The sequence below is a fragment of the Gymnodraco acuticeps genome, unplaced genomic scaffold (assembly GCF_902827175.1).
Source record: "Gymnodraco acuticeps unplaced genomic scaffold, fGymAcu1.1, whole genome shotgun sequence".
NCBI lineage: Eukaryota > Metazoa > Chordata > Actinopteri > Perciformes > Bathydraconidae > Gymnodraco > Gymnodraco acuticeps.
Genome location: NW_022990646.1, coordinates 1531093 through 1547800, shown reverse-complemented (window position 1 = coordinate 1547800; position 16708 = coordinate 1531093). Strand labels below are relative to the sequence as shown.

Genomic DNA, 16708 nt, shown 5'->3' with positions numbered 1-16708 from the left:
TGTGTGTGTGTGTGTGTGTGTGTGTGTGTGTGTGTGTGTGTGTGTGTGTGTGTGTGTGTGTGTGTTGTGTGTGTGTGTGTGTGTGTGTGTGTGTGTGTGTGTGTGTGTGTGTGTGTGTGTACTGTTAACTGTCAAATCTACAGCCTAGAGCCAAGCAACAGTTTGACAGAACCAGCCAAAGGTGAAGCTAAGTGTTCCCGCTCAACTCTGTTGTGGTAACAAAACAGAGTGCCAGACAATGACAAGACATTAAATACACAAACTCACGACTCTGGCATTCATCTTTAAATCGTTAAAGAATAGCAGAAACACCAGTGTGATGAGATGAGGTTTTTCTCTATACTTGTAATGCACCATGAAGTAGTCAAATACTGCAATTCAGTATGGCATAATCCAAACTGTAATCATTAAAGTACTATTTGTGCTATTATGCTCATTTTCAGATTCATATTTGTATGTTGTTCTTCTACTGTGACATTTACCCATACCAGTGTTGGAGGGCAAGCCAATAGAAGTGCAAGTGTTGCATAGTGATGTCAATATGTTATGGAAGTAAACAAAGGACTACAATCTTGGCGTTTTCAGGCAGGTGTGGGAGAGATACTCCTTATGACTTTGGGATTTTAGTCTTTGCAGACCATTTGCACAGAACAGGTGTAGGTTTCTCTGGCTTATTATCATCAATACAAGGAGTAGTTTAAGCAGATGAAAACCGCCTATTTGGGGATGAACGACTATATTGCATATTGTAGGAAAACAGCATAAACATTGGCCTATGTTAGGGTGTATGTTTAAAACAAATGGCTATAATACTGTGTACACATGGTGTAATTTAACAAAGGGTTTTCTCCTGTGAGTAACAGCTGAGTCTGTGTTATGTAAAAACTGTGTGGGCCTACGTGTTTGTTTATTTGCTGTAGCTCTGCTTGGCATCTAAAATCTTTCACAAGTTACTTTCCATAATGGATGTCCAGTGGTTTTTAAATATACCTGAGAATATCACAAACAGGCTAAAAGAGACAGGCTATTTGAAAAGTGTTAATGTGTTGCTGTAGATCTGTACAGTCTGTTGGAGTCGAGTTGTAGTTAAAGAAGTTCTTTACATAAACGGTTACCAAAGGAGAACTTCCAATATAATAACTTTGTCAATTATGAAGGGTTTTGTGCTGTTTTTTGTCTTTTTATAGGCAGGTGGAGTTGCATATCGTCGGCATAGAAGTCGATCCCAAAGTCCTTGTTTAATGTCACCCAGATGGAGCATGAAATTGTTCTTCCATAATATGTAACATCACCTAACGTGTCTCTGTTCTCTCCTCAGTCCAAATCCACGCGTGAGCGATGGCTCCTCCAGGGAATGGGTGCGGAGCAAGAGGAGGGACGGCGGAAACAGCTGGAACAGGACGAAGAACAAGGAAAGAGGCTGGAAGACATTATACACAGGTACGCTAATGAACCCCACAACGACACTTGTATTTGGATTTGTTTAGTCTTCATGCTATCTTCACATCTGTTTATGTTACCACACATCTGCTTTATTATCCAGCACTTTGTAGTACAAATGTTTTCTAACATACCAATCATGTCAGCTGTTTGGCTTTCCCTTCAGTCTCAAATGTAGTCGTCAGATCTGGCAAAGATTTTTACATCCTCTCCACATGGTCTAAATGGGGAATAATAAAAAGCAATGCTTCAGAAACAAAATAGAAGAGGCTCTCAGCTGTTTTTCAATCAATATACAAGATTTAGAATATACATTGGACACCAGATAGCACACAGATTTATATATAAATCTGTTAGGAAAATATCACTCGACACCAGGTTGAGAATCAATAATCAGGTACTCATTTATTCTTGCAAGAAGAGTTAAATCACATACAATGGATATGGTTTAACTCACACACATGGGGTATGTTGCTCAACGGAGCCAAACATCAGGCTTATATAGTCCAAAATACAGGAGATAACAACAAAGTCGTAAATCGAGGTGGCCTAATATCAGCCGCGGGTGTCGGAAAAGCGCCGGGTCATCTGTGACGTCTTCTGGACTTCCTTCACGCCTCATAGAAATGAGATATGTAGGAGACAACAAGTATGTGTTTGTCTCCTCATAAAGATCAACAACCTGAAATGCCCTGCCTCGTCCTATCATAAAGATGCAGCTGCAAGGTCGTACACAGTTCAGAATCACACATGATATCAGTGCATTAAAACAAACCCAAAGAGGAGACAACAGTATTTTCTCCAACAAAATCCTAATAAATTATATATATATAATTGATTAATATGTGCACTTTATTGAAAAAATAATTATTTTTTTTATCAGCCTGTATCCGGGGTAATACAACTGAAAGCAGTCCTGATTGGCAGGGAAAGGAATCAACTTTTTTATTAATACCGTGTCCTGATTGGTGGGAAACGGTTACAGAATATAAGAAAATTGTTTGCCAGGCACGCAAAAATGTCACTGTCAAAGAACCTAAAGTTGAAGTTGACGTGGAAAACCGCAGTTTTAATGAGGAATGGACGGATAAATACACATTCATCATGCCAACGTTCAATAAGGCTACACAATCTCAGGCGTCATCATATCACGCCACAGTCACCTCGCCGTGCGGGCCGGATGAGAATGTCTGGCGGGCGGGTGTTGGTCACTGCTATACACCAACAATAGCGTGCTTAAAAGACATCAGCCATATTTGAAGCAACAAATAAGAGTCCTTTGACAGAGCTCTAATTCTGGATGATATGTAGATATATTTGGCTCCACACAACCACAATTATAGTGTAGAGTGGTTACAATACAATACACACACTGTAACTGGAGAAGTATTAAAGGTGTGGGATTCTGCAGGGCCGCTCTGGAATTCTGTAACCTTAGAGCAAAATCTATATTTCTCTAATGCATCGGTGTGAAAACAAACACCACAAGCTACTGTCCACACATGCATCCTCTCCAAAAACAGACACGACGAGAGCTGAAAAGGAATGAAGACAGAGAATGACAGATTAAGATGTTATGGAAAATGACAGCTCGAGGGAGGATACATGGAAACTTTAGAGGCTGAAACAAGTGAGGGGATTATAGGCAAAGGAAGAGAGTGGCTATTGAGAAGGTTGGAAAAGGTGGGAACATTTGATTCTGTGGGCACTTCCTGCATTTGTGTCTCTAGGAGGAGCTTCCTGATTACTGTCAAGCATTGCTGTGAGATAAGTCAATGATTCCCCAATGAAGTCAGGCATGAGATCATCATTGCTTTGAATAAAGCTCCAGACAGTGTGCCAACCTTGCTTTGTATACTTGGCTATGAGTGTTCTTTTGAAGGGTGTGAGAATTGGGCAGAGCTGCCTCTTGTCTTCTATGAGAAAGGACAACAACTGGAGGTTTTGCTTTCGTTTTTTAGAAGATAGAGGAACGTAATGTTATTTTTACTTAAGTGATCAATTAGCAGTGTAAGCTAAATTAAATGAAAGGGCATGTGCTCTCTGCTGGACTGGGGGCTTACTTGCGTGCATCATTTTCAACAGGACTGAAATTACCTTGAGATTACCTTGTATTCATATACTGTAAAGGAGGGTGGGTGTAGCATGGAAAAATGCTGACTTTGCTTTGTAATGTGTGCATGGACAAGAACGCCCTTGGAAGTTAATTAAATGCATGCGAAATAAAGGCAAAAGGAAAAACCCCTTTTCCCTGGTGTGTTTTTGGCAAGACAAATAGCAAGAAGACGGCCTGAAGCAGTAGGAACTGTTGGCATCATGCAGCATGTAGTAGCGGAAAATGTGACTAGTGTAGTGGATGGTAAGGCGGATTTCTGGTTCAAAGCTAATAATCAGCCAACACGCAGATTTGCTAATTCATGGTTCTTGTATTTGATCAGAGAACGCTGAGAAAATGAAGCTTGTGGAGAGGCTCGAGGTCAATTTGGCATCAGTGAGTCAGGCTCACGCTCCGCCTCCTCATCTATCAAATCTCTGCTGAAAGAGACTCTGTTAGCCAGCAGCTACTGTAGCTTATCACCAGCACTGGAATAACATCAACATCATACGTTTTTATACTAACACTAGGATACCATTCGCTCTGGTGCAAAACAGAACAGCCGTGAATGGTCAAAGAGGGATCTTTGTAGACCAAAGTACAGTTTTGATTGTGGAGCTGCTTGGTGTGAATCACTTCATTCAGCTGCTGTTCAATGGACTTGTTGTCTGGTCCTCTCTTTCAAAGAGGACATATTGTAGTCTGTGGCTTTGATTACTTACAAAGGCAATTAAAACCACAAAGATAACTCTTAGCTCTGCTGCGCTGTCATGTGTTTTCCGTCTGGTTTCTCTTTTTCTGAGGGTTGCCAAATCATGCTCTTCTCATTTAAAGAGGACATTTTATGTTCAGTTTCATATTTGTATTTTTTCTTCTACTCTGACATGCTTTAATGTTTAAAATATCTTTATTTTCCTCATACTGCCTGTGCTGCAGCACCTCTTTTCACCCTCTGTCTGAAACCAGAGTCCCGTCTGCTCTGATTGGTTTGCTGGCCGGCTTTGTTGTGATTGGTCAACCATGTACAAAAACCTTTATAACACACTACAGGAAAGGGAAAACCCCAAAAAGCATAATAAGGCCCTTTTTAAAGACAGACAGATACAAATCAAGTAAAGTAAAACTAATAAAAATTGCAAATAACACCAATTATTTGACAAAAATGTGTGTTTGACAGAGTTGTGAGATGCGTTGTGATACAGCTGTCCCTTGAATTGCTGTGTGTTTTGCTTTAAATATGCATACTTATCAGTTACAAACCTTTACGAAACACCTGCCACATTTACACACTGTGTCTTTGGTCATATTCTCCGGAGACTCCAAGTTCAGCAAGGATTGTATAACCTGTAGTTGCCTTGCTTGATGAGCCATGTAACAGAAAGCATTGTCAAGCAATTACCACGGTGAACTAGGATCTCAGATTGCTTTGAGAGGAGCTCAGCTGTCTGGGATTCATTTCCCAAGGCTTTCAGAGAACTGTGTGTGTGTGTGTGTGTGTGTGTGTGTGTGTGTGTGTGTGTGTGTGTGTGTGTGTGTGTGTGTGTGTGTGTGTGTGTGTGTGTGTGTGTGTGTGTGTGTGTGTGTGTGTGTGTGTGTGTGTGTGTGTGTGTGTGTGTGTGTGTGTGTTGTGTGTGTGTGTGTGAGTGTGTGTGTGTGTGTGTGTGTGTGTGTGTGTGTGTGTGTGTGTGTGTGTGTGTGTGTGTGTGTGTGTGTGTGTGTGTGTGTGTGTGTGTGTGTGTGTGTGTGTGTGTGTGTGTGTGTGTGTGTGTACAGTCACACACACCCTGAACTCGAACACCCTTAACAAATCTAGTTTACATGAAGAACTTTCAAATAGGAGGGAAAACGTGTCATTCATGTGGGTGTTATGCAATGCTGTGCCACTGGTTGATCATTTAGATGTTATGAACAGGACAGCTTGTGTGTGCATTTCAGGCAGAGGGTGTGGCATCTATATTTACACTCTGTGGGAGACCATCCCAGAATATCCTGTAACCCTTACCGATAGGGACAGAGGTGAATAGTAATATGGACACTGCATTATCTGTGTGTGGGTGAGACTAAGGCCATAATCATATATAAACCTGGATTTCCATGAAAACTACACCTACCTCCTCCTGTAAACACCTTTAAAATAGATTCCACTCTCTTGTTACTAAAAACACAGAAGCCTAATGTCTTGCCTTTCCCCTTTTATGGCTGCTAGACTAACAACACATGCACTGGTGGACATGTTTATAGAGGAAAGTGACAAAGACAAGGCAGAGGTTCTTTTATAGCTTTTTTTCATGCACTGGAGAACTCATAGTGGCAGAAGGAGGAGAAACAGCTGTATCTGCATATTGAGAACAACTAACAGTTGTGCTACTGTGCTTTAAATGCATAAAGAAAAAAAAAGAAAAAGAACAAGCGTCCCTTCAGATTAACCATATTTGGAGGACATACTGGAAAATGCATAAAAAACAAAGACAACGGGACAACAGCCGTGTCTTTGTGTGGTGTTGTAAGTGCTTCCTTAAAGGGGAAATCACATAAAGTGACTGAGGAAAAAGGAGCCAACAGGGAAATCTTTGAGAAGGCTATTTCATACACATACTTAAGGCTATTGAGCCCGCAGACAGAGAAAGAGAGAAAAGAGCTGTTGGACACACTGGTCTGTGAGCTAGTTGTTAACCCAACTTTAGGAACACACAGAACGGTGAAGAAATAGCAGCCATTGTGGAGGAGAAGACGCTTACTTACTGTAGCAGGGAGTGTGGCGGCGGCGGCAGTGGTAGTTTTACAGATATCCCTATCATTACATGGACAGTCTGAGTAAACACAGAGAAGGATACAGCCCTCTCACAATGTGGCACTGACCCGGGCTGACACGTACCCACACCAGGCTACTTTTGGATTATTGCTCGTTTGATGTCGCACAGACAGCTCTAGCTATCATTGAAGGGCTGCAGTGTGGCTTTTTTACAGCGTTCCCTGCTATAGCTACAGAACCTTAAAGCCAGTGGAGAAGCTTTAAACATGAAAGCAGGATGAGACTACAAGTCTTTATGTGTTTTAAGTAACATTAATTATAGTGCACATGTGTTAAGTTAACACACTGTTAAGTTTAGTTTATTTGCCCTACATTTGTTCACTTTAATTTCACTATACATCGATTTGGATCAACGCATCGATTGACTGATCAACAATCCAATGTCAGCAATGCAAAGGGAATATATTGACACATATCATCATTTTTAACATACACATTTATTTTGAATTTCCCATGGAATTTTAGCTTCTTCCTACAGAACCCAGTATAAAAGTATAAAATCCTATTTTGAGCACTTGATTTTGTATCAAATGTAATCAAAATCAACTTTCTGATATCAGCAAGTGTTGTATTGTATGTGATAAAACTATATAATATTGTATAATGAAACTTGTGATTTGATACCTAACTTAGTAGGTCTAAATCACATTCAATAAATAGTAATAAGCAATACTTTGGAGAGTCAGCCTAGCTTTTCCCCCTGTGTCTGTATGTGTCTGCTAAGCTGACCAGCTGAAAGCTAAGGTTTTAAATTAACCAAACAGGCTTGAGAGTGGTATCGTCATATCTAACCCTCTTCAAGAACAAAACTTCAGAAAGTAACCCACACAGTTTTAATGTGTTCTTGTTTACAGAGGATTTGTAGCCGAGCCATTCATCTTCATTTCCCTGCTAAGTACCGCTGCTGCTGCTGTGACCTTATTTCTTGAGAGGAGATCAATAAAGCTTCATCTAATCTTGTCTAACTATCAATCAGTTACCAGACCAGAAAACCACTCTTCCAAACTGTGGCGAAGAGACAAATGGAGTCTGTCCAGTAATATACGCGAGGTCCAGCAGGCAGTCTGGCAACAGCAAACTGTACTTATTGCAGCTTTGAAATGCCCTGTATCGGGTTACATAATGTTCTAAGAATATGTGTCCTTCTTTTTGAAAAACCACATCGATTTTAACTTAAGAAAAGTGTGACGTGGTCGTCACACTTTAACATGTTAACTTGATCTGAATCCAAGGTAAAAAAAACGTCAAGAATTAGTCGCGTAATAGTTCAGACCAAGACACTGTTAGGATAGACTGGATTTAGGATCCTGAAACCACCATGAATCATATTGGAAGTCTACACTGTAGATTAAATGAGATCCAACACAGCCTCCTGTCTCTTTTTAGATCCAAACCAAAGTTCCAGGCTACAATAAACTTGGAATCCATCTTCTTGTCCAAACAAATCTTCTCAAGCTAAATAGGTTGTCTATACATATTGTCATTCTTTAGTGACACTGGAATGTTTGTGATCTGGCTTATATCCTTGCACACTCTCCTTTTGGGTTGATTTTACAACCTTCAATGTTAGCATATTAAACTCTCAGTCATTCCAAATATGAATGTCAACTTTATCCATAAAAAGGGACACATTTAATTGCATTGCACCCTGAAATTGAAAGCTAACTTTATTTTTGTAATAATGCTAGAGCCAGATCAATGATTGTGACGTTATAGCCGCTTAAATGAATAGGTTTTGTGTTTGATTGACATACATGTATCAGCTGCAATTTTATAATGGATGAATCTCTTCAGTTATCAGTTTAAACATTCTCTGGTTCCAGCTTCTCCAAGGTGGGATTCCCCCCTTTCTGTTTCATATTATTGTAAACTCAATGGGTTTTGGATTGTTTGTCAGACGAAGCAAGACATGTTATGACTTCACCTTCAGCTCTTAGAAACTGCGATAGCTATCTTTTACAATTTTGTGGACTTTAAGTGATTAAATGTACAATCTCTGCTTTGTTTTCTTTGGCGGCACCTATGGCAATAAGCGGTAATGACAGCTGTGTTTTTATTCTGATTCCCTATTCTTTAGTTTTGGAAGTTTCATTATCCCTAGTCAGTCCTCTTTTCTTTAATTGTTTTAGCCTTAGTACACATTTATTCTCAACTCTTGCAGGTTTTTCTGTCGCATTAGCACCACCTACCCTCTCCACTGCTGGGTGATGGAAAACGCGCCACTAACTTTGCAGCGTTTGGGATTTTTCCTGAATGTAATATTGCTTCTTTCATTTTTGGAGTGCACTGTACACAAATGCCTTTTAGTATAATACCCCTAGCTTCTCAAGAACTCAAAGTCAGTTCTCCTATCAATCAGATGCTGGTATATTATTATTCAAACCCAGTCAGTGTTATTAACACCTTCCCAAGTCTCTCACTTAAAGGTGGGGTAGGTCATTTTGGAGAAACCAGCTCGAGTGCGCTAGAATTTGAAAATACACAACCGGAAGAAATCTGCCACTTCCTTACAGAGCCCCTCCTCCAACACACACGAACGCGCACATGACCAATGAGGGCAGAGATACGTTTGTGCTCAGATGGAAGGCTGACAGGCAGGTAGGCCATCCAGTTATTTTAGCCCGGCCGGCTAAAATGATTGGTCGTGCTTTTTACAGTACTACGGCTTCCACAGATGACGTTTTTTTATGGATTTTTTTGTCATAGCACTTCAGATATTCATTGCTATCGGGATGTTAAGAGCATTCCATGGAATATAACAAAAAGTTTATCTCAAGCCGGTTTCTCAAACTTACCTACCCCACCTTTAAAAGACAGTAGGATATTATTATAGATACACAAGTGCTACCATAGCTGCATAAGGGCACATAACAACAGAGGTGGAACATAACAAAGTGCTCCTTTAGTATGGTTTGTACAGTAAGTACTGACATTAATAGTTGTATATCCATTTTGTGACATTAATCCGATATCTGTTAAATGTTGTTCAAGAAATATTAGGTTATACGCAAGTCAAAGAACTTCTGCAGCTATTTCTAATGGAGTACTTGTTTGTCGAGATTAGTATCCCTGTCATGTAATCTACAGTGCTGCCTGTAATTTGCCTCGTTGAACACTTTAAACTTTAAACAATAGCACAGATGAGTACTTGGGACAGAGATAGAAAGACATATATAATTCATCTTTAGTTGTGTGTGTGAATTTTAGCCAAGTGGCAGTAAATCATTCATGACAATAGTAGGAAGGAACAAAGAGCTGTATGAGCGCCCATTGTGGTTTAGTGCACTTCCTGTTTGTGATCTGGAAGACAGATCAACACTGAGGACAGAAACAGGAGGGAGCAGAAGAAGCATCTCTACCCATGCAAATAATTGGGGTAGAGGTGTGTGTGTGTGTGTGTGTGTGTGTGTGTGTGTGTGTGTGTGTGTGTGTGTGTGTGTGTGTGTGTGTGTGTGTGTGTGTGTGTGTGTGTGTGTGTGTGTGTGTGTGTGTGTGTGTGTGTGTGTGTGTGTGTGTTGTGTGTGTTCTTTGTTAAGCTCCTCCATTGAGCTCTTCATTGATTTATATGCGGTTGTGGTTGAATGTGAAGGCCAGTGATGTTCTTTGTCGATGTGTTTCATGTGATAAATCTTCAAAGTCAACACTGCTTTTATTTGAAACCCTTTATCTAATCACACGGATAAAAAGTGTTAGGAAGAACCGCTGGAAAAATGAGCCACATCAGAGGCTGCGTTTAGCACCACACTAACACTTCTTTAATATCACTATACTTTAACCCTCCCCATTTAGCATTCATGAGCAGTACATAGACTTTTAATACATGGCTTAGTTTAATTAAGTTGTAAAGAGACCTAAGGACATTTTATGGGATTATCAGTGTACGTTATTTGTCAATATTGGTAATCTCTCCTAAGAAGAACAATCGAGCGGTAATGCGAGGTGTTTTTCTATTTTGTGGAAATGGCAGATTCAAATAAAATCCTCTTAATCGTCAAACACATGCAACAGCTCTGCACACACATTGAAATATAGGCTCTGACTTTAACCAATCCACGTATTGGAAGTATAATTAACAGATAATGTACTTTGTAATGTATTTGATTATCTGTTTGTACACCAGCCTCCACTAATGGATTCAGTATAGTTGTAGACCGTACATTAATAAATAATATCTGCTTACAACTACATTAATATTATATTTTTAAAAGGCTTATTTACTACTTATACATGCATGATCTGCAATTGGCAACACCTTTTTTTATTATTATTCTGCCTTACTTCATAATTGGACATATTGACATGTGAACCAAAACAATTCAACGGCCATATATAGTTTTAAATTCGGCCACTTCCCTTCCTGGACCGCTTGGAAAAAACAATGGCCCCGCCCACTGATGCTTCCCTCAGCCAATCAGATTTTATTCCATCTTCCATTGGATTTGTATTACAAAAACTCCTGAAGAAGGAATGTACCTATATCTCCAATCACAGACGACACACATACAGTATCGTGTTTAAATACACACACACACACACACACACACACACACACACATCCACCCAACACATAAAACCAGATGTCTTCCTCCTCGTGTATAATGTGAAAAGCGGTTGCTGCCCAGCCAGGGGTATCCATGGCAACAGGCCCGTGGTTGGTTGACGGGACGGGACAGTGACATCACTGCTCTCTTTCAGGATTGCCACAGAGATAGTAACACCGCTCGACACAGAAGTATAAAGAGAGGAGGGCGAGCAGGAAATGAGGAGGAAGGACGTACAGTGTGAGGTCATGGCCCCAGATCTCACTCTCACACACACACACACACACACACACACACACACACACATGGTAAAGCCATATGATATACATATTTTACTTACTTCCCTTCTCATACTGTACAGTATTTAATTATTTAAACACTTGTTACTGTAACTGCATGCTCCAAAAGGGCCTGGAATTAATGAGGAATAAAGCCTGAAGAGGCATTCAAAAGACCTCTGATGCTAATATTGTGTTGCCCTTTCAGAAAATGTCCTTTATAATAGAGTTTTATATCCTATAAAACAGGTCAAACAATCCACCCATCGTGTTACTTCCAGGCATTCTCTGCTCACTCTCTGCTCATGTTTGAGGTTTGATCACTAGAGGGTGCCAGACACAAATAAGACCAATAAGACAGGCTTGTCGACACATTCAAAGACAGTCAAATATCCCTGTATGAATTCCATTGTGAGGCTTTATTGAGAGGTTTTGATTCAAAACATTTAAAAAATCGGTTGCAGTTTGCCCTGATGTTTTAGTAGAATGTGTATTTTGTGGATGTTTAAATATTTAACCTTTGTATCTTACTTTCATATCCACTCCCTACATACCCTTTCTAACTTCTGTCTTGCCAACCAACAGTTTGTTTTCTTCCACTGGATAAACTCATTAGGCTACAAAGACAGTAGACCTTTCAGAAGTATAACAGTGATTGGAATGGGTTTTCAGCTGTGACTGAGATTAGATCAAAAAGGTATTTAGTTATTCTAGGGTTATGAGTCATTAACAAGGATTTATGAAGGATAGATGCTGACATGTTGACATGTCTTTGATTTTTTAACGTGCTCCTCATAAAACAGCTCCTGGAGTGATGTAATAGGATGAGGAAACCTGCGTCCTCCTCCGGTCACAAATCTTCTTTCTTGCCCATTTTGGAATGACCTCATGCAGCTTACAGGAAGCACAAGTAAAATCAATTTCCTGCCAGAAAGGGAAAAAAGGAAATGTGATAGGGAGGAGCAGGGTCACACGGTCTACGTTTATTTGTCTTAATGGAGTTAGAACAGAATGTGCTCCTCCGACTTCTTACAGTTCTGAGTTCAGTAACTGACAATTCGCAGAGTTGGTTGCTATAGTGACAACAAGTGTGTTTAACAAGACACTTTTGCCATTGACTTGTGTCACAACTGTAACACAATTATCACAATAGGTAAATTAAGAAACGTCACAATTTCAAATGTGTATATAGTCTACAGATTAATATTTAGAAAATCTAATCATACATAAATTGTTTTTCTTCCACAAATGTCTTTCCCACATCCTCTCAGCATGTCCTGCACTAAAAAGTGGGCTACACCTTGTACTGAAAAAACAAAACAAACATTCTGTTTGATCAGGGCCCAAAGTGTTAAGACCCTCTGGACTTTGTATACAACATTTGAAAAGGGGGAAAACCACAAAGAGACGTAAAATGACTAAAAAGAGACACAGAATAACCTCAAAGAAACGTAAAATGACTAAAGAGACACAAAACAACTTCAAAGAAAATTAAAATGACTATAGACACAAAATGACTACAAAGAAATGTAAAATTACTAAAAAGAGACACAAAAGTTTTTTTTTTAAAACACTGAGCAACCACAGACAAAAAAAACACCAAAAATATGAAAAACTCTTAAAATGACAACAGAGTTTCACAATGAGACACAGAACAACTACAAAGGGACAGGAAAGGGCCTCAACGAAGTGAGACAAAACCGCATAGCATTGCTTGGGGACTACATAGAGACACAAAATCATTGAAAGATGCGTAACCACACAAAATATAACAAAAAGAGGCCTAACAACTGTCTATTTTGTGTGTCTTGATCCTAAATAAGATACAGGTGGTGGGGCCTCTCGCATGTCTATGCCCAGTGGCCAATTGTCTTATGATCTCTCCATGCATTTGATACGTTTAAAAGTTCAGTAGGACAAAAAATAGCAGAGATTACCCAAGAGTAAATTGGTCTTGCTGCGAAAATACTAGGGATCCGATATTAGGAATTATGACGTCATCCCGATAAACCCGATACCAGTATTAATAGCCCCGATAATATACAATATATTTTTTGGGTAAAAAAAAAGAAAAAAATACTGCGGTGTGGGTGGATTGGGAATGAGGGGCGCTTGTTTTTCACTCGGCTCCTCCCGTTTTGCCAGTACTGTGGTATTAGTGGTTTAAGGAAGAGGGGAGTTTTTCACAAATCCAGCGCTCCCTAACTCATGCCTGGCTGTGACGCAAATCAACGCATATGCTCGAACCGGAGCTGCCTGGACGCTGCAATCATGTTGCGCACACTTTTCGTACAATGTCCCACTGTCTGGCTTCCTGCATAAAGTCAAGTGCTCGGCGCAGTTGTGGCGAAATGTCGCTCCTCTGTTTTCATTTAAACAGCTCCGTATATCCGTTAGCGCAGCTAGCTAGCACCAGATGCTAACAACAACAATGCACGTAAGGTCTCTCTCTCGCTCGCTCGGGCCACACATACACACACCCTCTCGGTCCTCCCAACAGCCAGTCGGTGACTGCCGGTGAGCGTGGAAGTGTGGTCTGCCACAAGCGGGCGACAGGAGCGGGGCTGTCAGCATCAGCTTGTAGATGGTATTTTAAACTCGATGCGCTCTGAAACTACGGGGCGGCGGAGGAAAAAAAATACACATGCGTTAATCGCGTTAAAATAATTAGTGGCGTAAAGATTTTTTATTATCGGTATCGGTCTTGAGAAGCAGGAAGTTATCGGTATCGGTTTCAAAAAACCAATATCGTGCATCCCTAGAAAATACTTAAGGTTGCAGAAATGTACTGGCGTATATTCAAATAATAATACATTTCTTCTACTTTAATCTCTCTAATATACACCTCTCACTCTCTTTTGTCTTGTCTTCCTTCTTTTCTTGCTTCTTTCACATGTTGGCCAATATGGGATACATCAAGGCAAGGCAGATTGAGCGTCCTTGAATAGCTTTGTCATGCATTCACTTGAGGTTATTTTGCACACATATAAATACATTTCAAGTGGTCTAATGACCTGAACTGATAACACATTGTGGTGCAGTCCTTGCAGTCTTTCCAAGGTTGGGTTATTGTTTCTTGTTGAATTTCGCATGTACAGTCCAGAATTACTATTAATAACCACTGTCTGATACCTTAACAAAAACAACATACTTTACTAGTATGAGTGCTGACAGATACAGCACAGGTACCAAGTTGCTATCACATACTTGATGCCTACTAAAATATACTATGCATTTGACCAACATTTAAATGATTGAGGTACTAAGTTGCTATCAAGTTCCAATCTAACGGGACCCTGATATATATATACACTCTGATAAAATGCTTTTTCTCTTCAATATAGACAGTGTTTTTTTAAATGGCTTACATGCATGTTGCTATATTTGTTATAATCCTGGCATAGCTTGCCAAGTCTTGAGTTGTCTCATTTCTAGTAATACTGAACGACCCCGAACTGTGCTGATTATTTTCATCCAGACAATGGTTTGAGAGCAGGCTTGCAAGAAAGCAACATGCTTATTAAGATTTTTGATGTAAACATTTCACATTGAGAGTAGAGCATGATAACATTCAGCAGGGACGAATTATCAAAAAGTTATTAAGTACTGCGACTTCTGCAGTGTGCATGCTCTGTCTCTGTTTTATACCGTACAAAAATACCTGAGTAATATTGTATCAATGTAATATACCATTAATCAAAGGAGTATTTCTAGGACCACAGCACTGTTTTCAGGCAACATCCAAACATCACACATTCGTAGTTAAGTGTTGATGCGTTTGTAAAAAAAATGTTGTTAAAGCTTAGCAATTAGAGCCAAAAAAACAAGGCTTTCAAACAAACGTTAAAGACACAATCTTGGATTATTTTTTCTTTATTTAAAAAAAAAACCTCCTGTTCACAATTGGTGTTTTGTAAACTTGTTGAACTGCTTACTCAAACAGTCCTGTAAGAACAACTTATACCAGTGCTTATTCACGGCCACTGATGCTGATATGAGCCATATTGAATCTGGAGTACGTTGGGAAGTCCGACTTTTTGCCGCATTGTTATGAACCGTTAATATCTCTTTTACACGCACAGGCTCACACACACTGACGCACAAATTCCTCTGGTCCCACAGGAGTGTATATTGAAGTATTGTGAGTGCTGGCAGTGAGTGAGGAAGCGACCCTGGTCCTCCTCCCAGACTGCTTCCTAGTATTGTTGCTACATCCATCTCTTAAAATTCCATGTGAGCATGCATGCATGTGTGTGTGCATAGGCGTAGTTGAGGTGCATTTTGCGGAGATATGTTACTTAGAAAAAATCGGTTATATGGACATTCCTTGGAGAAAATGTGCAGTCTGCTTGAAAACACTTAATCCAGATTTAGGTCATAAGAAAAGAGACATATTGATATGAACCACTCACTCAATCAGGATAAACTGAATAACTAGACCGCATGACTGTTGTTGTCATATATATAACTTTAATCCTCCTATATTTTTGTGTTTTTGCAGGCTGGAGTCTGAAATCGGTACACTGGAGAGCGAAGAGTCTCAGATCTCCGCCAAAGAGCAGGTTCTACGACAACGTCTGAAAGAGACGGAGCGCTCCATAGAAGACCTGCAGAAGGTATGACAACATGAACTGTCCCGAAACTTCAATGAGCTTCTGGGGATGCATTAACTAGTCGGTTCTGACATCAAAGTTGTGTAACATCTAGTCCAATTATTGCGATCTGTTATTAGTTACTTGTTTAATTACACCATAATTGCAGTGGAGGTTTTTGACGCTCATTAAAAGCGTTTTTGTGAGAGCAAATGAAAAAACATGAAGTCTTGTAAAGACTCTGCTGCTAATTAAAAACACCAGTGTGCTAGGTACACATGAGAAGAATGAATGAACTCTGTGTTTACAAAACAGAGCAGTAAATCTTTAATTATATTGTAAAGAAAACCTTGAAAGTGAACTTGGACTCATGTTGCTGCAAATACTGAATGTTGCTGCACTGTTGCCATTACCATTTTCTTTTAGAACACAACTGATTATTTAAAAAAATAATCACAGGATATTTGATGCAATCAAGCAATTTTATTAAAATCACAGAACAAAAAATCGAGAAGAAAAGACAGAGATTACGAAAATATAGAAATTGCATTGTTGGTTCATTTTAGTTGCTAGGGTTAGGGTTAGCAGATTGGAGATTCTACTCCTAGTAGGCAACGGACATTTGTAAACTTACAAAAACTAAAAACCGATAAAAACAAGGTTTTTTTACTTGACTCAGTTAAAATACTATAATTATTCAATAATCAGCCTTGTGAGCGCAGGCATAAGCCGTTCATCTCAAAATGGTATTAACTTGTTTACCATTCATTTTCATTAAATAAAGCCTTTAATACCAACATTTTCAAAAACTCTCTCTGATGACTCACATTGGTTTTCTCCTTTCTGTCTTTCAGAGTCTGATGGCACAGGGTGGAGGTATTACACACGCACAAAAGACACACACACACACACACACACAAAAGACACACACCTTAAGCTCACAAACACAT

At 39.6% G+C, this 16708-nt stretch overlaps 1 protein-coding gene across 4 annotated transcripts in view; it reads left to right on the top strand.

Annotated features, from left to right (window-relative positions):
- Positions 1-16708, top strand: part of LOC117554754 (A-kinase anchor protein 2) — a 94526-nt gene that overhangs the window by 27451 nt on the left and 50367 nt on the right. For all 4 annotated transcript variants that reach the window (XM_034229246.1, XM_034229249.1, XM_034229250.1 and 1 more), the window contains exons 4-6: positions 1319-1440; positions 15668-15782; positions 16613-16634. In XM_034229246.1, coding sequence (XP_034085137.1) covers positions 1319-1440; positions 15668-15782; positions 16613-16634 — 259 coding nt within the window. The remainder of the gene's footprint in view (positions 1-1318; positions 1441-15667; positions 15783-16612; positions 16635-16708) is intronic.